Source organism: Oryzias latipes, chromosome 15, assembly GCF_002234675.1.
Source record: "Oryzias latipes chromosome 15, ASM223467v1".
Taxonomy (NCBI): Eukaryota; Metazoa; Chordata; class Actinopteri; order Beloniformes; family Adrianichthyidae; genus Oryzias; species Oryzias latipes.
Window position 1 is genome coordinate 24,197,389 of NC_019873.2, and position 23,603 is coordinate 24,220,991.

Sequence of the window (23,603 nt, forward strand, 5' to 3'; positions counted from 1 at the left end):
TGTAGTCTCCTGTGTTTGGTCCCTCACAACTCCCTTTCATTCATGGCTTTCAGTCATTTTAGAACTGAACATGAAAGGGATTGGTTTCCAGGGTATAAGACACAAGCTGAACACTTAAGGGCTCTTTACCTGAATTCCACGTTTGATCCAAAAACCCAAGAAAATTTTGTACCTTAGGAGTCCACATGTTTCCCACATTCTGTTTTATAGAGGAAATGAAAACTGGAACCTTCGGACCTTTAGGATTAATTGTGTGCCTGGAGGAAGAAGGGTACAGCAAATATGCTGAAAATAACACCCTAACAATAGTGACACATGGGGGTGATGCATGTTCAAGAGTTAGAATTCGATCAGCCAAGAGGACATCCCACAAGAAAACATCATTCACTGCTGAAACCTAAACATCATTTGAGCTTCCAGCTGCACAAGAATCCCAAACTCGCCACAAAATCCCAGGCTTTGTGTTAGTGTGGCCACAGCAGTGAATTGTGTACAACCTTACAGAAAAAAACCTGCTGTATAGTTTGAAAAGACATACAAATCAATCAAGAAATGTTCCATTTTCCTTTGCAATATAATAATATAGAAATATTAGTATTAAATTATAAATTCTTTTAAGGCAAAAAATAAATACCTGTTGTTAAAAATGTAACAGAAAAAAACGAGACCATGTTGAATTTTGTTTTGCTTAACCATGTTGCTTAGCTATGTTGGAACTTTAAAAAAACATTGCACCACCATATTAATCCTCTGACCACTTCTTTGACATTTATGTTCATCTTTGACCTTTTTCTCTTCTTGTCTTTTACAAGATTCACTTCTGCCTCCGAGCAGTGGTTTATCTCTAAATGCCTAGATTATTTAAAATGGATATGTGAAGGAGCCACATAACCTTTCAACCGAAGCTCGTGCACGTGCACGCACGCAAACACCTGAGGTGCCATCTTCCCAACTCTTTGAGTTGGCAGATTTGTCATCTGCAGCATCCCTTGTTGCTGCCCGCTGTGACGAAGATGGAAACAACGGAGGGACCCTCGTCATCCTAAGAGCTTCGATATCAGCGCGCGGTGCGCGCTCTCGTTCGCAGTCAGACCGACAACCTGCGGCCGCTGCGCACACACGGTCAAACCAGCAGCACCGCGGAGGATGTCTGGAATCTCTGGGAATTTGGATTGCAATGAGTGTTTTAATCCTTCACATTCGTCCAACAGCTCTGACTCTCACTCGCACTCTACCATGGATGCGGATGAGGAACTTTTGAAATACATCTGGGGAGAGTACTTACACCCAAAGCAATATGAATGGGTTCTAATTGCAGCTTATATTATAGTATTCATCGTCTCGCTGGTGGGAAATTCGCTTGGTAAGTCATTTATTTTAATTAAAACATTGTTTAAATTCACTTTTTAAAAAATCAACAGGGATCAAAGATTCTTTTAATGAATAAAGAAAGAGTGAAAGTTAATTTACAAAGCGTGATTCTGGGGTGATTTTGAAACGGCGCATCTGTGGACATCTTTGGACATCTTTGACACATCTCCAGATGCGTCAAAGCGCACGGTAAGCGCTCTTTATTAATCAGGTAGCCTTTGCATTTTAAAAACAAACGATTATATTTCACAGTGAGCATTTATCTGTGACAACACACAAAATTCTGAATTAATTTACTATAAAATTGCCGGAATTTCTTTTATTCTCTCCAATGTTGCAACAGTGAGCTTAATACGATATTCTCCTGGTTTCTACTGTTGTGTGACAATTTGATTTCCAAACTGGGTACTTTGCATTTTTTATTTACAGTATATATTTTTACTGGTATTATTAATTAATAATAAACTTTTTGCTCCTTTAAAAAAATCAAAGTGGAAAATAAATGTATAAACTGACGTGATTAGGAATTTTCTACTGTTCACATTGGAGCCCTTTTAGGAGTTCTGCTGACGGCTGTCTCACTGCAATCAGTCAAAAGACAGAGGGCGTCGTGCACTAATCACCAGTCAATCAAAAAGACTTGCGCTCACTCAGAATAAGCAATCATGCAGGTCTTTGAACCGAGGATTCAAGAAAAAAAAACATGTGCGGACATGGAATTTGAACCAGCCTCCTATGCCCACTATCCTTGTCCATCAAAAGAAAAATGACACATCCTGTCACTGATGCAAATGGATGCAGCTCTGAGTGAAAAGTTATGTAAAAAATAAATTCAAGAATACTTTTTCAGTGAGAAAGCACTCCTCTTTCTGTGGAGAGTTTCTCCCATCATGCAGCTGAATTAACTGCTAACAAAAACTAAAATGAGAGCATCTCTAATCAGGCCAATTAGGCAAACACATGTAGAACTGTGTTTTCATAAAGATCAAATTGTGTATCCCTATTTTTCTTCTGTGCTTTCTAAAAAGCTGCACAAATCGTGCTTGCTGTCATTGTTGTTTTCAGCATTCAGATCAGCAGCTGGGGGGGGGGGGGGGGGGGGGGGGTTTGTTGGCCAAGCTTTGAATGAAGTCACTTTACTGCAGGCTTACACATCTTATAGACTGGATTTCTCCCCCTGAATTTTTACATTTTTTGAAGATTTCTTCACCTTTGGGTTTATAAATTCACCCTTTCTCGTCTCTTAATAACTTGCATTTCTTCAAAACGTGTTTCATCATTAATTCTACACTGTAAATGCCTGTGGAGCCAACTTCTTCTGACATAATGATGTCAAGATTCAGGCATTTCTGCTCATGGAGCGTTACGTCACAGGGAGAAAATGGATGTACATCATTTCAACAACGGATTCTGCCTCTGTCAGACCAGGAAAACTCCCACGGCTTTTAACAAGCTTGGGTTTTGTGTCCGGAGCTGGATTCACTGATGATTCAATTTACGGACACGTTTCTACCACAATAAAAAGGGTAATCAGCTCAAAAGGTTATCATTTTTGTTTTGGGGGTTATGTTAGATTTTTTTAAATACATGAACTCTTCAAGTGACTAGAATTTTTTTCACCATTTGAGTTCTGCAGCAAACATTTTAGTCTATAAAGAGCATGGAGCCAAAAATGATGCCCTGTTTTTTTCTTGGTTGGCAGCAGCTCTACTGCGGTTATTCATATACAGCAGGAGGCATGACACATCATGGAACATGATCATGGAGTTTTAAGAAATATATCACCATTTGTAACTGCCCAAATGTATTGTTTTATAAAAGAACATATCATATAGCCTTTATATTTAGAGAAAAACCTAAAAGTCTTGAAATTAACTGATTTTATCACTAGAAAAACAATCAATAGCTTAGGATGTGTGACTTTAATGGTCATTGTGAATAGATAATGGAGAAGGGCATGAGTCAAAATGTATAGGGAATTCAAAAGAGACTCTGGAAAAGCTATTACGTAGTTTTACCTTTCTTTGTCTTTCCAAACTTTTAAGAAAGCAATCTCTAAAAAAAGCAAAAACAAAAAGAAACGTTTTACATGACAGTTGATTAAAAGGAGGCATGACAAGTGCTGCCCATCCCTGTTCCATTTACCTGCAAATTCTGCATTTTTGTTTATTCACAACACTTAGATAAAGATGTGTTTCCTCACATTTCCTCATAGTGGCTATTTGTTCTTAAGTTTGACAAGTTGACATAAAAATAGTCTCCTGTCTCTAAAACAACAGCGGAAAAAATTGTAAACATGACATGCAGAGCTTTTAAAATCATAGCAACACAAAAAATAGAAAGATTATTAGCTTGAAGAAAAAAAACCTGACATTTGTGAATCTTAACAATGTAACCTGCAGTGAACCAAGCTTAATTAGTTTTTAAACCTGTACTCCTCATTTTTTATGTTTTAGAATCATTTTCATACTTTTAATCATGAAATAAAGTAACATTGTGAGGTTTATCTAGCAGAGAGAAATAAATACTATAAAGCATTTTTGAATGTTAATCACTCCATCTAAAACTAAAAAAAATGGCAATAAAATTGAAAGATTAAAAATTATTTTTAATAAGCCCAAGGGAACATATGTTTTGGTCATGTAAAACAACTATAATGAGTAAGAAAATATTGAATTTTTAAACTCAGAAGTATCATGAGACAAACAAAAAGGTGATGAATATTTAACTTCTTTTAACCTGCATATAATTCTAGTGCTAATGATCGGGTTTAGATTCGATTTATTGAAGATGTGTGGAACTGAGTGTTCAATGTTTACTTCTTATTTCTTTTTCATAATAAGCTTACTATAAAATATATGGTCTTCTTTGTTCTGCTAGAAATCCTTGCAAATTGAGTTTTTTTTTTAAACTTACACATTACACAAAGTATTGAAAGATAAATTAAAATAATACATTACAACTAATTGTATGCGGGAACACAATGCAAAAGAAAGCAGTTGCACAAAAAAGTATTTTAAACACTTTTAGGCGTCATCTTTTAGATTTTATAAATGGGTTTTTAATTTTAAAACCCAGTCTATGTGTACTTTTACAAAAAAAAAGTTTTAAAGTCACACTGTTTCGTTTTCAAAGCATTCATAAGAAGCAAAAAGAAGGACTGCATTTCTAATGTGTTCTGGGAGCAGGTTACTGTGTTAGGATTTGAAACCAGGCTTGAGGCTTGCAGCGTCAAAGCAAAGGTGGGTCATGATACAGCAGTTTTTGTCTCAAACTGTCAGTATCATCAGTGAGTTTGTGGAAGGGATTTCTCAGTTCGGAACAGTGAAGAACTTTACTCCCCAGGGCATGCAATTCTGGAAAAGGTTCAAGGGTTCTCGGGGGAAATTACAGTCTCTAAATGCCAGGGCTGGAAACCAATTTATGATGGGATGGCCTTCAAGGACATGCCAATAGAAGAGGAGAAATGTTCATGCTAAGATGATTGTTGAGCTTATATGAATTCTATAATGCGCTGACCTCAAAATGATAGAACAAATGCTGAACGTGTTTATCTAGCTTAAGTCAAAAAACAGGTTTGACTCTTTGAAATCCCCCTAACGGCAAACCAAACAGAATGTGGTAAAGTGAAGGTGTTTCTTGGAAGATTGTGTTTCTGTCCTAACATGCAGCAAAGTGCATGTTGTGCCTGTTTTACAGTTAGTTGCTGAATCCAAAAATGTCACATGATGAAACGGTTTTCCTCAAGAAGGAAGTCATTTATCAAGTGCATTCAACTTGTGCACAGAAATACAGCTGGTGTCTCTGGGCACAAGTTAATCCCAGATGGACAAAAGTATAATGGGTTGTAAGCTTGGATAAATCAATGCCTGTGTTTTTTCACTGGGAAAATTGACAGAGAATCCGGCCAAAGCCCCTCCAGTTCATTGTTTATAAAAGAACGTCTTTGCATGTCTGAGTTGCATATTGATGAGAAGTCTTAGTGAGGACCGCAAAATCAAAATACCATCATGAACACAACTTCTAAGTGAGTCTTTGGGTATTCAATTCAATTCAATTCCATTCCATTCCATTCAATTCAATTCAATTCAATTATATAACCCAATATTACAACGATAGTCATCTCAATGGGCTTCAAAATTGTATAATAAACATGAAATCATAAAGAACATTAAGTCACAGAATTCAATAGGTAATGGCTATACTAAACTAAACCGAGCAAACTAAACCGAGTAAACTAAACTGGGCATCCCTACCCTTGGACCCTCCTTATTGGTAAGAAAAACAAAAAAAAAAAACAGATTCTGGAAAAAAAGAAGAAACCTCAGGGGTGTCCACATGAAGGAGGGATCCTCCCCAGGATGGGGAGCACGATGTACTTGGACTCTTAGAGAAGAATGAGCTTATCTGACTTAACTACATGTTTAGATGTTTAGAAAGTCCAGTAGATGAGCTTCATCCAGATGGAGTTGGGGGGCGGCTGGGGGCGCGAGACGAGCCAGAGGCAGGATCCACAGCCAGGTGTAGGAGCAGGAGCAGATACGAGGTACACGGCCAGGTACAGGAGCACGGACGAGCAACCTGGAATTTGGAATCACTCCCACTCCCACAGAGGGTGGTGGGAAATAGGGACAATATATGGATCGCACTGCACCCAACAGAGGCATGGAGAACTAAATAATAAATAAATGATCAAGAATAGAGGAGAGGAGGAGAGGAGAAGTAGATGAGAATAGAGGACAGAACCCCAGTGCACCATGCTTGCACCAAAGTCAAACTTCTAGCAGCCTACTAGCAACTAATTGTTATTGTTAGGTTTAATTCAAACATGTTAATAGTAAGTTAAATACTCTCTGATTACTAGCTTTAAGTCTGTCCAAAGAGGAATGTTTTAAGTCTAACTTTGAATGTGGAAACTGTGTCGGCCTCTCTAACATGAGCTGGGAGCTTATTCCATAAAACAGGGGCCCCGTTTCAAGAGGCTCTACCTCCAACTGGACTTTTAGAAATTCTGGGAACCACAAGCAGTCCTGCATATTTTAGCAGAAAGATTTCTCCTTTTTCATACTTGTTGCTTCAGAGTAACACATGTCCTTCCACTGCCTGCATGTGTCATGATTCATGATTAAAAAAAAGAAAGTGTACATCTGAGCCTATAGATTGACCTTCACAAGCAAAAACTCTCAGAAGCAAAAGTCACTAATGTCAATTAACTTTAAGAGGTTTGGATTAAATATGTCAAAACGTTATCAAAATAGTTTAAAGAAAAAGGAGCAAAGTTTTTAGACAGTGTCCTGTTTATCTGCATTCTTTATTATATAGCATCATGCAGACTCATTTACCTTAAGTTTAATAAATAATTAACATTCATCTTGGTATTTAAACCTCTAAGTGATTGACAGTCAGTGAGCTACATCCATCCCACATTACCTATCTATCTTTTTTTCTTCTTTTAAACCTTTTAACACAGAAGCTTCAGCCCCAGTGTTGATATTCTTTCGAAAACGCAAACTATTCAACTGTTTACACAATTAACGTAATTCTAGCAGATTCTGAAGCGGAGAAAAGTGGTTTTGTGCTGATTTGCAACACTTCAAGTTATCAAAGTTCCACTCCAGTCATCTTTTGATCTATTGTAAAACCGTTCCAGTGGTCTTTTAAATGTGGTTTGGCCATTTTTAAACAAGCAGTCGTTTTCTAGGACATTGTTTTTCCGAAGCGGTAGGAGTTTGTCAGACATTTACAGTATCTTTAAGGTGTGAGTTGGACTGTTGGCGCAGAGTAATAAGCCTGCCTTCATTTCCCATCATTCCTTTGTTTACACTCTTTCCCTCTAGCTTACAGCACATTGCATGTGTGGTAAACACAAAAATAAGCCTGTTGGTTTTAAATGCACAACTTAAATTTAAGTATCTAAACAATATATATATATTTTTTATTAAATGTGAAACGCACAATTTTGTCTTATGTTTAATTTTGGAATTTAACAAATGCAGAACGGAAGGAACAAAACTGATGCGGACAGTTGTGTGCTGGGTTGTTTCTGACGGTGGGTTTGTGCATGAGCACCTCAGACGCAATCTGGACGACGACAGAGAAGCATCCTGTGTTCATTGCTGTGGCATTTTCTTCTGTTCTCAACAGGTTGGTGTACCATAAATATGTTCTTTTGATCACTTGATTTGACATAAAATTAGTATATATTATTTATGAGTACTTTGAAAGAAAAAGGGAAATATAAAGAAACTTTACGGAGCGGACGGCAACTTGAAAGACATCTGGCTTAACTGCCGCTGCGAAACCGTTACGCTGTGATTCTGGCGCGTCTTTGCCCTGAGCGCTGCCTGGCAGGCACCGTGTTTTGCTAACAACGTATTTTGCTAACAATATGCCCCGTGTAAGAACTTGCAGGCAAAATGTTAAAACACAGTTTTTCAAGGATTTTGATGTGGTTCGAGTTTATGTGAAGAATGTTTATTGAGTTTAAATCAGAAAAGTATTATATTGAAATTGATTTAAGCTGTCCAGACTGAACATGTTAATGTTATTGAATGCAGAATGTTGCTTCTAATTTTGTGCATCATAAAATGATGGGACTCAATGGTCAGACACTGGCTGATAAGGTGTATTTGTATATATGTTTATGTAAAGATTAGAGATAATACACCTGGAGAATTGAAAGATTTTATTTAATATTGAACTGGTATGTAATGATTGTATAAAGACTGCAGTTTTGAAAATGCTGAATGAAAACGTGGTGCATATGAACTGTAAATAAACAGACGCAATCTGGACGACGACAGAGAAGCATCCTGTGTTCATTGCTGTGGCATTTTCTTCTGTTCTCAACAGAAAATCTATTTTGTTGCTTTGACGCCACTCCTGGTGTCGGTAACAAATTGTGGGGGCTCGTCCGGGATCTCTCTCCGGCGCCACTCAAGTGTCCAGGAGAGCAGATCCAGTAACAAAAGAACCAAAGCTGAGGTGCCGCAACGTGACTACAGCCGAAGTGACAGCAAGTGAACGTCCACGAGGGAAGATTGAAGCCAGAAAGGACCCTTTCTTCCAAGGGAGCCGCACTGCTGTTAACCAAGAGCAAAAGAAGTCATGTCGGCGCCACGTAAAGAACTCACATGGAGCATCAAGAAGAGCCTGTACCAGCTCACCTGTGATGAAGTTTACCAGCTTGCTATGGAGGTGTCCAGAGACTTCCAGGAAGCAGTTAACTTTGACTCATCTGATGAAGAAGGATGTGTTGAGTATATCCTTCAATATATGAAGTCCAATGCATTGCTTGACACTGAAGATGAAGGGATGAGTCATTTGTTAGCACTAAATGATCTTGTAAGCAACATTATTGAGAATCGTGACTTAATGGTTATCAGGGGTAGTTTAACGCAAGGGGAAGAGAATGTCACAGCTGCATCAGCTAGGACATTAGCTCAGGCTGATGGTAATGTGACAAAACCAGCTCCACTACCCACTGTCTCCATACCAAGAGTGACTCCACCAACCAACAACACAAATTCTTCCATTCAAGACATAGAACAGCTGCAAGCAATACATGAAGAATTAGGGAAAAAGCTGCAAAGTTACAAACATGGAGCCAGACAGTACGATCCACAGGAGACATCAGTTCCTCATCTGAGAAACCAAGTTACAGCACAAGGTGACACAGAGAAGGTGGTATGCTTGAAGGATCTGCCCTTCCTCCAGCGCAGAGAATTCAAAGTGCATGGTGGGCAGATAGGAGACCAGAACTCTGACATCACCTACAATAACATATGTAAACAACTGGATGAGGGGATCAAAGAGGGCTTCACAGAGACTGAAGTGATTCGGGGGGCTTTGAGAATAGTCAAGCCAGGAGCCTTTAGGGACATGCTAACCAACAAAGAGGAGATGGCGCTTTGTGAGCTCAAGGGGTTCCTTAGATCGCATCTTGGTGAAAAGGCAAGCACAGAATTATTTCAGGAGCTTGTATGTGCAAAACAACATGAGCATGAACTTCCTCAGCAATTCCTATACCGCATGATTGGGCTCAAACAAAAAATACTGTTCCAGTCCAAACAAGGCAACTCAGATATATGCTATGATCCAAAAACAATCCAGGGAGTTTTTCTGCACACAGTCTACCAGGGCTTAGGTTCAAAACACACAGACATAAGACAGCAACTGAGACCACTCCGTTCTAGGAGTCAAGTGACTGATGAAGAAATTCTTTCACAAGTAATGAAAATTATTGCAGATGAAAATGAACATCAGCGTAGATTGGGCTACACTTCCAGACAAAAGCCTGCACACATGCACAGTGTAAGGGTAGGTGATGAGAATCATGCCATGATGGAAAAAGACCACCAGGCCATCCAAAAACTCAGTGCACAGGTTGAAGCACTAACAACCATGGTTGCTGCTTTAATGGACCAGAAAACAACAAAAAACCATGCAGCCTCTGCACAGGGCCTATCTTCCCACACACAGTGCCCTTCAGCCAGTAGAACAGCTGTCTCTCAAAATCTTCTTCCTCCCCAGAGAAAGGAAAAGCCCTTCTGCTGTATGAACTGTATACAACAAGGTTTAGAAGATTGCAGTCACTGTTTTGTTTGTGGAGAGCCAGGCCACAGGGCTATTGGTTGCCTAAAAAGAACAAAGAAGCCTTTAAACTAGGAGCGGTCTCCGTGGAGGGACAACAAGAGGCCGTTTCACAACACAAGTCCCACAGTACCACCCCAAGAAGTAACCGCACTCACTCAAGCAGAAAAAAAGAAAGTAAAAGACTAGGCAGAGGCAACCCCTCAGAAGAAGCTAAAACTCTTCAGAACGTCTCTCGCACAGTACCACTCATTGGAAAAAAATGCCTGCTCACTTGTTTCATCAATGGCTTTGCAACAACTACACTATTTGATTCTGGATCTCAAGTAAGCATAATAGATGGGGCTTGGAGAGAGATGTTTGTTCCAAACCACTTTGTGCGGCCACTAAAAGAGCTTCTCGATCCAGGTGACAGCCTTGACCTGGTTGCTGCAAATGGACAATCAATCCCCTATGATGGATGGGTGGAGCTTACAGTCAACCTTATGGGGAATGAAAATCCAAACCTTGCTATACAGGTCCCCTTTTTGGTCAGTCAGCTCCCTCTGCCCCAGCCTCTATTAGGTGCTAATGTTCTCCAAGCTATGATTAATTTACAAGAGTCTCCTGCTGAAGCACATGCTATGGTTTTTGAGCTGCTCAGAAAAACATTGGGTGCTGAAGAAGAACAAGTTGAAGCAATGGTGAACTTTATTCAGCTGAAAGAGACACCAGACTCCATGGCAACAGTGAGAGTTGGAAAAGATGACGTTATCATAGCAGCTGGAAGAACTGTATATGTAAAGTGCAGGGTACCCCCCAACTTTGACACCTCTGATCCTTTTGTTCTGTATGAACCAACAGACAATGACACAACACTGGATCAACTGAGTGTCGGAGAGAGCCTTTTAAAAGTCAACGAAAGTAAAACCCCTCTTCTTTTTGTGCCAGTCTCCAACCACACCAAACAGGATATCACTCTTCCTAGAAGACACCCAATAGGATTCATCCAACACATCAGCAAAGTTATTGAGACAGGAGATGCAAAGGCACAACAAGTTGAAATATCAAAACCAACAAGCCCGGCTGAAGTCAACAATGTCAACGCCCCTGTCACATCCTTAGTTGAGCTATGGCAACCACCTGTTGACCTCAGTCACCTCAACCCAGAACAGCAACAGATTGTTGAGAAAATGCTGTATGAAGAGAGTACGGCTTTCGCCAAAGACAGCACTGATATTGGGTGCATTCCATCCCTCCAAATGCCCATTAGACTCACAGATGACATCCCCGTGCAAAGAGCGTACTCTTCAGTCCCAAAACCACTCTATAAAGAGGTAAAAGAATACATCCAGGAACTGCTATTGAAAGGGTGGATTATTAAGTCACAGTCTCCATATGCTGCACCTATTGTATGTGTCAGAAAAAAGGATGGATCGTTGCGACTCTGCATTGACTACCGTCTCCTCAACAAAAAGACAGTGCCAGACAAACACCCTCTTCCACGCATACAAGACTTGATCGATTCACTCGGAGGCTTTAGCTGGTTTTCTATCTTAGATCAAGGCAAAGCTTATCATCAAGGTTTCATCTCCGAAGGCTCAAGACATCTGACTGCCTTCACTACACCCTGGGGATTATACGAGTGGATCAGGATCCCATTTGGATTATCAAACGCACCAGCAGCATTTCAGAGAAGCATGGAAGAGATGCTACAAGACCTGAGGGACGAATGTTGCATTCCTTATTTAGATGATGTTCTTTGCTTTTCCAGATCATTTGAGGAACATGTTGAGTCTCTGCGCCATGTACTCCGAGCATTGAAACGTCATGGGGTAAAGCTGAGACCGGAAAAGTGTGAGTTTTTCCGCAAAGAAGTCAGGTATGTGGGTCGCCTTGTTTCCTCAGATGGGGTGAGAGTGGATCCAAAGGACATTGAAGCAGTGCAGGCCTTGAAAGAGAAGGCACCACAAACAGTAGGAGATGTTAGAAGACTGTTGGGCTTCCTTAGCTATTACAGGTCATATGTCCAAGATTTTTCAAGAATAGCAAGACCGCTGTATGAATTGCTACAGAAAAACCCCAGTGTCCTGCAAACAAAGTCTCAGAGAAAGAACAACAAAGGTCCGCAATTATCCTCTTCTACCCCAGTGGAATGGAAGATTGAACACCAACAGATCCTTGAACATCTAATCAATATCCTGACCAATCCACCTGTCTTAGCCTACCCAGACTTTGACCAACCTTTCACACTTCATACAGATGCCTCTCAAAATGGCCTTGGAGCTGTGCTTTACCAAAACCAAAATGGGAAAATGAGAGTGATTGGGTATGGGTCCCGTACATTAACACCAGCAGAACAGAGCTACCACCTTCACAGTGGTAAGCTTGAGTTTTTAGCTTTGAAGTGGGCAGTGTGTGAGAAATTTAGAGACTACCTCTTTTATGCCCCCCATTTCACTGTCTATACTGACAACAACCCTTTGACATATGTGATGGGCACCGCCAAACTTAATGCAGTTGGTCATAGGTGGGTGGGGCAATTAGCAGATTTTAACTTTGACATACGCTACAAACCAGGAAAGCTGAATGTTGATGCTGATGTTCTCTCACGCTGTCCTCTAGATATTAACATCTATATGAGTCAGTGTTCGGAGAGACTTTCTGAGGGGGCAGTGGGTGCCACCTGGGATGGTAGCAGGACAGCCCAGCAGAACGATGTGGCATGGGTGGCCTCCCTTAGCATCACATCCGAACAACCAACTCACACAAAGTCTTTTCCTGTGATAGACCATGAGGAACTGGTGAGAGAACAACAGAGGGACCCTGTAATCAGAAAGATTCTGGAGTTGAAGAAAAATTTCACCGAACTAACAGAGGAAAAACGCAGATCTTTGGACACAAACTCAAGAAAGCTCTCTAGAGAGTGGAGCAAACTCCATGTGGAAAATGATCTGTTGTACAGGAAAACCCAAGGACAGAAACAGTTAGTGTTGCCAGACACCTACAAGCAGGTTGCACTGACACACTTGCACGACAATATGGGACATATTGGCGTAGAGAGGGTTTTAAGTCTGGTAAGAGAGCGATTCTTCTGGCCATTTATGAAAAGGGATGTGGAAGATTATGTAACTCGCAGATGTCGCTGCATTAAACAGAAAAAACCCGCTGTCCCTGAAAGAGCACCCATGGGGAGCATCACATCTAGTTCGCCACTAGAGCTAGTGTGTATTGATTTTCTACACTTAGAGGCCAGTCGAGGCGGATATGAGTATGTCCTGGTAGTAGTTGATCATTTCACCAGGTTTGCCCAAGCCTATCCCACTAAAAACAAGTCTGGGAAAACTGCTGCCGACAAGATTTTCAATGACTTTGTCCCCCGTTTTGGATATCCACATAAACTCCACCATGACCAGGGTAGAGAGTTTGAGAATGAACTCTTTAGAACTCTCAGACAGTTTGCTGGTGTGAACCACTCAAGAACCTCACCTTACCATCCCCAGGGTAATCCTGCTGAGAGGTTTAATCGAACACTATTGCAGATGCTCCGCACACTGGGTGAGAAAGAAAAAGAAAATTGGAAAGATCACTTACCCCACATTGTGCATGCATACAATTGCTCCAAACATGAATCAACAGGGTTCTCCCCATACTATCTGCTTTATGGCCGACACCCTCGACTCCCAGTGGACCTCATTTTTGGATTGGTTGGAGAAGACAAAGCCCAAACAGGCACAGACTATGCAGACAAGTGGGCAGAGAAGATGATTGAGGCATATAAAATAGCCAGCACTAATAGCCAACAATCGAGTGCCAAAGGAAAGCGCTATTATGACAAGAAAAATAGAGGTGTTACTCTTCAGCCAGGGGACAGAGTTCTTGTACGCAATGTAGCACAACGTGGAGGACCATGTAAGTTGAAGCCCTACTGGGAGAAGACAATTTATGTTGTCAGAGAACAACTAGGTGACAACCCAGTCTATAAAGTAAGTCCTGAAACAAACAGCCATCCCATTCGAACTCTACACATAAATCTGTTGCTCCAGGTGAACGACTTACCTGTTGAACAACCACTACCACAAAAAGCCCATGCTAAGGCGAAAAGGTCAACAAGGCTCTTGTTAACACCAACACAGTTCCAGTCACATAGCTCAAATGAGTCTGATGAGGAAGAAGAGGAACCAACTTACTGGCTGAGATTTCCAAGGGAAACACAGAGGACAGCTGATTGTTTGGTCGATCAACCAGCTTACTACAATGAACCAATATTGTGTGAAAATGATAACGCTGACTTTGAAGAATCGGAACCAGCTGAACTTGTATCTGAGAGGAATAGTTTCACTGTAAGAGAACAGACGAGGCAGAATGAAAGTCTGCCATTCATAGACCAGCCTTTACAACAGGATGACAATGTTCCTCAGATCGATGAAGAAGAAGATATCCAAAGTCACTCATCACCCGTCTTGAGGAAATCTACCAGAAATAGACGCCCTGGTCAGATATTCACCTACAACGCCCTTGGCCAGCCATCCTATCAACCTCGTGCTGTCATCAATGCAGTAGCAACTCAACTAACACCCTACAATTACCATTTCCCACAAACACATTTCTATTCAGTTCAGCCTAGTACTTTCACCTCACAAACATACCCAACGTTTTACCATCCAGTCTACTGCTTTTAGTTTGAATATACATGTTTTTTTTTTTTTTTTGAACGTTTCATGGTTCTAAAGAGTTTTGAAAAAAAAGTTAATCCAAGTTGAGGCCATGTGCAAGTGTCGGGAGCCACTTTTGTTTGTAGGGGAGTGTGTGGTAAACACAAAAATAAGCCTGTTGGTTTTAAATGCACAACTTAAATTTAAGTATCTAAACAATATATATATATTTTTTATTAAATGTGAAACGCACAATTTTGTCTTATGTTTAATTTTGGAATTTAACAAATGCAGAACGGAAGGAACAAAACTGATGCGGACAGTTGTGTGCTGGGTTGTTTCTGACGGTGGGTTTGTGCATGAGCACCTCAGACGCAATCTGGACGACGACAGAGAAGCATCCTGTGTTCATTGCTGTGGCATTTTCTTCTGTTCTCAACAGGTTGGTGTACCATAAATATGTTCTTTTGATCACTTGATTTGACATAAAATTAGTATATATTATTTATGAGTACTTTGAAAGAAAAAGGGAAATATAAAGAAACTTTACGGAGCGGACGGCAACTTGAAAGACATCTGGCTTAACTGCCGCTGCGAAACCGTTACGCTGTGATTCTGGCGCGTCTTTGCCCTGAGCGCTGCCTGGCAGGCACCGTGTTTTGCTAACAACGTATTTTGCTAACAATATGCCCCGTGTAAGAACTTGCAGGCAAAATGTTAAAACACAGTTTTTCAAGGATTTTGATGTGGTTCGAGTTTATGTGAAGAATGTTTATTGAGTTTAAATCAGAAAAGTATTATATTGAAATTGATTTAAGCTGTCCAGACTGAACATGTTAATGTTATTGAATGCAGAATGTTGCTTCTAATTTTGTGCATCATAAAATGATGGGACTCAATGGTCAGACACTGGCTGATAAGGTGTATTTGTATATATGTTTATGTAAAGATTAGAGATAATACACCTGGAGAATTGAAAGATTTTATTTAATATTGAACTGGTATGTAATGATTGTATAAAGACTGCAGTTTTGAAAATGCTGAATGAAAACGTGGTGCATATGAACTGTAAATAAACAGACGCAATCTGGACGACGACAGAGAAGCATCCTGTGTTCATTGCTGTGGCATTTTCTTCTGTTCTCAACAGAAAATCTATTTTGTTGCTTTGACGCCACTCCTGGTGTCGGTAACACATGTAAAACCTAACATTAGCGGTACAACCAAAATGGCGATCAATATTGTAGCTATCCAGCCGTACAGTTCTGAGCCTGATGCCAGCTCGGACGAGGAAAACAAAGACGTCCACGGATCTATTTGTTAGCAAGTGAATGTGTCGAAATGGAGTAGAGTCTGGAGTTTGTTGTCTGCTGATAGTAGTTTGTTATTCCAACTGCTTTTTTTTGTCTGCTCCTTATTCACAACAATTTGAATAAAGAAATACTAAGAAATGCTGTTTTAATCTTAATTTTCGTTACATATGTCCTCCATGAGAAAAATGCTACAAGAAGATGATCACACCAAAACCATTATTTTATTCTAAGTGGGTTTTTAAAGTGTTGTGGTGCAAAGCTGATGTGTAAAGCTACTTTTCCCTGCTTCAGAATTAGCTGATACACGTCGATCCCATAAATGGTCAAAGACTTACAGTAGGTCAAACATCTCTGGTGTGAAATGGTGAATCTGTGAGATGGTAGACCCATCCCCATTTATTCCTTCCACTTACCCACTTTATTTAGTGGTTAAGTGGAAGGAATAAATACATGTCAACTTGCCCAACTCACTTCAATCTTCATTTTTGCCGATCCAAAACCTGTGGGTGACATCGGAGACAGTCTCTTTGGCTACTATCTGTCTTTGATAGGTACACAGATCACCTCAGTTCTTTGACGCTGTCTCTTCTTTAAAAAGCACTTGTGTGCATATCCCTTTAAACTCTCAGGGAGCTACACAGAAATGACATCCATGCTATGACTCAGTGTGTGACACATTTTCAAAAACAACACCAGGACAGTGAAGCCTTTTTATTGTTACATGATCTGGATCCCTGATGACCTGAAGGCTTTTCTAAAAAAAACAAAAAAAAACAACAACAACCAAAGAGTTTAAAGTTGAGCTAAGGGCAGATCTCAAGGTGCACATAAAAACTTTGAATGTAAACTCAAATGGAATCCCCGATTTCATGTAGTCAGGACATGAAAAATATTAAAAAAAAAAAAAATCACATGCTTCAAGGATATGTGCAGTTAGACTGATGAAACTCTCGAGAGCCAATGAGCTGCACATGTTTTTCACAGTGATGAAAGTCTTCCGGGAATTCCCGGAAATCCGGGTTTTTGAGCAAACCGAACGTACTTTCCGGGAAATAAAGACTTGATCTCTACGGACAAATCGCTTTCCGGATTAGAAAATGGTCTGAAATCAGCTAATTTTAGCTTTATTTTCTATATTTCTCCGCAGATCGCTTCCTCTTTGGTCGTGGCCATCTCTCGTCTTCCCGGCCTAATTGACCAATGACGGGACGTTTTAGTTGCTTTCGGATGCGTCGACGGGTCTGATTGGCTCTGTCTGCACCACGTGGTCAGCGTGACTCGCTTCCCTAGAGACCAAAACTGGCGGACCCACGCTAAACTTTCACAAACACATCTGAAGAGTTTGCGATCAAATTTGTGTTAAAATAATGGCAGGCATCGTCATTATTGAGCGTGGTCACGACCTCAGTTGTGAGAAGACGATAAAAAACAAATTGAAGTGGTCTTGGCTGGAAAAAAAAAAAGATTTTTAAGGTAGTGTAGGTCAAATACTTTTTTGTGTAAAATAATCTCAAAACCACATTTTGAAATAATTTCAATTTTAGTTTTGAGTTTCAGTTTTTATTTTGAATACATTTCTCTATCTAATTTATTTGTATTTCCTAATTACCATGATTTAGTTCAGTATAGTTAACATTAATTATAAGTATTTGATGGTTTGGACCCGCACTCCCTTAAAAAATAATGTTTACAATGTTTAGTTTAGTTTGTATGTTTGTTTTGATATTTCTCAGATTACTTAGTATTGGTGTTAAAGAATTGATGTATTATGTTATAGAATTATAGTTTAAAGCAGATCCCATATTTTGATGTAATTATAGTTTGAGAAAACAGTGCAAGTGGATGTTGTACATCAGTCATTTCTAAAGCAGAAATAATGTATAAATAACTGTGGTATTTTCATAGAATATCATAGTTACTGGTGTTCTTTTTGCCATTTGGGGCTTTGATGTTACTATATTTTAGCAATTGTATGTTTTGCAGCTTTAAGGAAAAGCGTAGATTGTAGGATTGTGTTACTTTGAGCAATTTTCCAAATTCTTTTTTGGGACCAGCAAGTCCTTAATGGAGAGTCAAACTAGGGGTTTGAATGACAAATCATGATGCTCCAATTAGTCTTAGTTTCTTGATAAAGAAGTGAATAACTAGCTGCCAGTATGCACCAGAATGCATCTAAGACCACGTATTTTTCCAAAATTTTGCTCTGTGCCCGCCATATCGCTCAAAGAAAAGTTCAGGGATTTTTTCCTTGCCTGACTTTCATCACTGTTTTCAATGAGTTTAACTCCCCAGACCCTGTCACATCCCCTCAGCCTCCTCCCCTGCATCTCAGTTATGGATCTTAAAATAGCCGCGCTGACTTCTCCCCACCACACCAACCTCAGTTGTGTGTCTCCAAAGATCAAGTGATGCAACAGATTCCTTCTACAGGTCTAGAGGCCGCTCCATAGCCTTATGTGAGAACTCGCAGGACCTTTCATTCTTTTTTTTTTTCACTTTTCTCTTTTCATTCTTGACCAAAATCTTGTTCCTGTTTTAGTTTGGTCATGAATTCCTGAATTGTTCACCATATTTTAGGTGGTCACAACAGCATGGTGAACAGCTTAATAATTTTTGGCTTTTTTTTTTGGAATGCGAACACCTTTAAACTTCAGGTAATCTATTTAGAAAGTTTGCAAAAATCAGTTTTTTCTAATGAATAAAAGATACATATGTAAATCTGATGACCTGTTTCAAATGATCCCTGCCCTTTTCTTAAAAAATAACTGGAACAGATCAGAGCAGAGCTCAAGAAATTCTAATTTCTTTAGGAAAAATGTCGTAAGGTACTTGTGTATTAGCATTCCACCTATCGTTTTTGTGCATTGTTCTGCCACTTCGCTACTTAGGGTTAGAATTAGGGTTCAGGTAATGAGTACTTTGGTGTGGCTTTTTATTTTATTTTGAAAAACAGAAATAATTTCATCAGACCTTTAAAACAGTTTTGTTGAACACTCAGGCGCTTTGGAACACACATAAGAGCGCAAAAATGAAACAAACAAAAAACGATCATAGTTGAATGTATTCAAAGTTAAGATATTATATCTAACCACACTGTCATATTTTTCGCTTGTGATCCAAATGATAGAGAACCTGAAGAAAAATAGAAGAAACAAAACTATTTAAATTAAAGGAAACAAACCAAATGCGGTCTTCTAAAATTACAAACGCAACAAACTTAAACAAAGAACTATGCAATGATCTTACAAACATTAACTTGAATCATGGAGTTAAATTTATTGACAATTTACCTAAACAAAAACAGATGTGAATTAGATGAGATGCACACAAAACAGAAATCCATGAATTTTACATATCTATTATATGACGTGGGATTCATGTTATTGTTTGCTGAAATTATAAAAGAATATTTTCTGAAGATGATCAATAAGCACTTCATGTTGTTCCTCTTCAAAAAATCTGCACGCATCTGATAATAACTGGATTATGAAAGGTATACAAAAATAACAAATGAAATAATGCAGTAGGGTCGGGATTATTTAAGATTATTCCCCCTACTTTTCAAGCAATAAATCAAACTCTATTTGACTTAAGTTGCTAATCATAATTAATTAATCTAATGTGACCTAAGTGTGAATTGTGTGCATCACTGAAGAAATCTCTATTTGTGATTACGAAGAATTACACTGTTGTTTTCTTCTTACATTGTTTTTAATTTTTCTTTGTTTTTTAACCAATGTATTTCTTTATTTCTGAAATGGGTTTGATAGATCTATGTGATTTTTTTTGTTGCATTTCTTTACAAGTAATGCTTGAAATGAATAAATAAAATCAAATAAAAATCAAAATAAAATCAAATACCCACAATAAACTGCAAGTTAAAATTTAAAAATAGATGCATAAAAATCCAACACACATTAAACAAATTAATTTATTTCATTGCACAAATAAAAAATGATGCTTTGGTAGCGTGTTGACTGAAATGTTCAGTGACTCACATTCACTGGTCACTATTGCTTTGCATTTAACTCACAGTTCCTAACCGAGAGAGCCAGCAGGCCATAATTATCGCACACTTATCGTACACATACACAGAAAATTAGCATTTCCCCTCTCATTCTCACTCAGCAATGTAATTTTAGGGAAAGGCTATAGTGATGTCAATTAACACATCATACCAATGCTATTGCAATGGAACAGTCTATTTCGAGACTCTTGAAATTCTGCAGATTCTAGTGTCCTCTTTTGGAAATGTCTTTATCTTAAAAGTTGCCAGCAATTTTTCTCAACACACTCTGCAAGCCAGATGGTTGAGAAATGTCAGCATTTTTTTCATTGCAAGTTATTCTGGTTGTTTATTTTCTCTGCTAATCGGTCACATCCCAAAGGAAACCCCGACTATGAGTCAACAAGTGATGGCACGTAAAGAGAATGATTTATTAGGGACTAATGATCATAATACAGGAAAGTAAGTCAAGTGTAGAATGAACAGGAAGAATGCTGTAAAATGTTAAATTATTAATAGATGATCCTCCCCTTCATGCCTGATAGAGCCCACCATGATCTGAACAATGATGGGGGCCATTGTGAGAATTGTAGTAGTTTGATAACTTTATGATTTACCCAACTGCCGTATTTAAGGTGCACTTAAAAGCCTTGATTTTTTTTCAATAAACGACAGTGCCCCTTATAACCCTGGATTAATTCTGGTTGTGCTTCCTGATGTTGAAGTGCTATTGAGAGGTATATGGTGTCTGTCAAAATGTCTGTTTGTTTTTTAATGAGTTGCAAACAAGATAGGGTGTTATTGTTACTACGCTAATGCAATTAACGTGTAGCAGTGTCGTACTGTGTTTTTTTACGTGTTAAAAACAAGATTGGGAGTTAGCATGGTCACTGTAACTTTTTTTTTTGTGTGGTGCAAACGAGGCTGGGAGTCACTCGTATTGTGTGTACGAAGCGCCTCTAATGTGGATAACGGGTTGCGTGTCACAAACAAGTTCTAGACCCAATGAATAAACTCTGACTTGCTGATGGACTTCTTTCTAAATTTGTAAATGAAAATAGACCACTTTGAAAATAGACAATTTTTTGACAGCGTGTGTTATAATCTGATGCACCCTCAAATGTGAAAAAAACAAACATTTTCATTGTAGCAACTTCCTCAAAGCTAATAAAAAGAAACAAGCCACAACTTCTTCAAACTCTCTTATCTGACATAAACCATGCCATACCACAGCATATGTCAGTATCATACTTGTGGTTCCTATCTAGCTGTAGGTACAAACCTCCTCATTTCGCTGTGACCACAATACGATTTGATCAAACAAGTCTTTGAAGACGGCTGAGAAATATGGCAGGCACCCAAATGGGCTTTTGTCTCTGTCAACTATTTCTGTTTATATCTATAACTGTCTATATAAAAGTTTTATCAGAGACACTACTTAATGGACTTTTTGTTTCGCCTGTAAAGCAGTTATACAAGCACAAAAAGGCTTTGTGAATGGATGAAAAAAAAGGCACCGACTTTAACATGAGGAAGCCACCGAAGCACTTAAAGAGTCAAAGGTTGGTTTATGGTGTGCAAGAAAAGAAAAACAAACTCTTCTTGTGTACAGATCTGCAAGAAAAAACTGACAGCACTTTACTCTCACAGTCCAGATTTTGGCCCAGTTCGATTTTGACCCGTCACTCTTGTTGAACTTTTTTCTTTGCCTTTTGTGACTAAACAGTTGTTTGCTATAAAATCCAGACATACTTTTTTTCTTCATTTTCCTTTCATATTATTTATTTAAATCATTGTGGTAAACACAAGTTAAAACTAAAACATTTACGTTGAGTAGAACAGTAAGGCGATAGGTGGAAGAAGCCATAAAGCCTTGAGATGAGACCACCCCTGATCAAAGAAAAAAGACAAAGGAATAAAATGACGTGAAAAATAAAAAATAATTTGTATAAAATAATTGGTATTTTGCTTACAGTCTATATTTAATTTGATTTTGCATATTGAAAAGGATTTTGTAGTGAAAAGTAGTTTAGCATGAGTATTGCATGAAGTTGGGTCTAAGATTTCTTATGGAACATTTGTTCACATGTTCTTTTGTATAGAAGTATGTTACATACTCCTTGGTTTCCTTGGACCTTTTTTGCATACATAGTGTATATTTGAGAGACTTTATGAGTTGTATAATCTTATTGTATTTTATTCTTTCATTCACCCTAAATTCACCCTAGATCAACCTAGATTTTATCTTGTCTTATCTTATCTTATCTCATGTTGCCACATAAAGAACAAAAAAACACATTTTTTCAGTTTTTGTTTAAGTAAACATAGGGATGATATTTACTGTTAAAAAAAATCTTTATTGAAACCATTACTGTGCTGTTCTTTCATATTTCTGATTTAAAATGTGAAGAGCATGTAGTTTATTCTATTAAATTTATCAAAAAACAAGCAAAACATTTAAGTTGCTTTGTCTGCAAATTGTCCTGTCATGGTGCGATTGTTTCCACTAAATTCCTGCAATATATTAAAGCTTTCGCATTTATGACAAAAAACAACAACAGGAAAAAAAAAATCAAGTACAACAGTTAAGGGGGTAGCTGCATGAAAAAAACAGTTTCCTGAAACCCAGTAATTGCAGTTATCACGTGGACCATAACCCTCAGCTCACGCTTCTTTCTTTGCATTGGTTCCAATAAGTCAGATCTGACTTGCTAGCAGGGAATTACACTTGGTTTAAAATCAAACAGCATTCTAAAATGGTAAGCAGCATGCCACAACCTTTTCATAGATGCTCTAAAAAATTTGAATCATGCAAAATATTTAATTATTTGCTACCTAAACTGCACATCCACTGGCTGTCAGCCTCCTCATCTCATTTGATTGATGTGTGATCTGATGGCAGCTACTGAGCTCCCTGTGTTGTTAGCCGGCACAGAAATATTCCATAATTCATAAAAGGTTGCAGGCTGTGCCCTTCACACCCTAAGTATGCTTAGATGCACCCTTTAGCATTCACACCACTGATGTTGAATCTTGTCAAAACTGGCCACCTTCCATCTTGCTCATTAAATGAATCCACCAGGATTTCCTGGTTCGTTTGCGCTCATACAGGATACGGAGCCCATTCTTAGAACATATTGTAATTTGCTTGTTAAACTGTAAACAAATAATCATTGCATACTTTCAACCTCGAGAAAATCTGCACAAAAAGAATATCTATGGAAATATAAAGGGTCAAAAAAGCATTTTGAACCCTCCTGCTGTCAGGCAGCACGTTTCTTGTTTACCACTGCAGTCAGTCAGGCGGGAACCCAACTAACTGTGTGGAAAAAGTCCAACCGTGTAAATACTTGAGCTCCTTTTAGGGCATTTCACATAGATATCCTGGCATTCCTGTAAAAATTTAGGAATAAGTAAAATTGATGAATGTCGTTTATTTGTTTTAACAGAAGCAGCTTTTCCTTTATTCTTAAGAGTTGTTGTTTTACACTTAGATAATTATTGAATTATTTCACTTTTTTTTTTTAAATGTATGATGAGCTTCATGGGTGATGGATCTTTAAGAAATTTGGGACGTGGGTGGTCACCATTTGATTCTGATGTGAAAATAAATTGCCCCTCCAGGGTAATTAATACTCAAACGGCAAATTAATATTGATCGAAATAAAAATGGAGGACTGAATACAC

General features: G+C 38.7%; 1 protein-coding gene across 1 annotated transcript in view; it reads left to right on the forward strand.

The window, feature by feature from the left end:
* Window positions 1-636: 636 nt before the first annotated feature.
* Window positions 637-23,603, forward strand: part of hcrtr2 (hypocretin receptor 2) — a 43,316-nt gene continuing 20,349 nt past the window's right edge. The window contains exon 1 of the mRNA XM_004077422.3: window positions 637-1,363. Coding sequence (XP_004077470.1) covers window positions 1,147-1,363 — 217 coding nt within the window. The 5' untranslated portion in view covers window positions 637-1,146. The remainder of the gene's footprint in view (window positions 1,364-23,603) is intronic.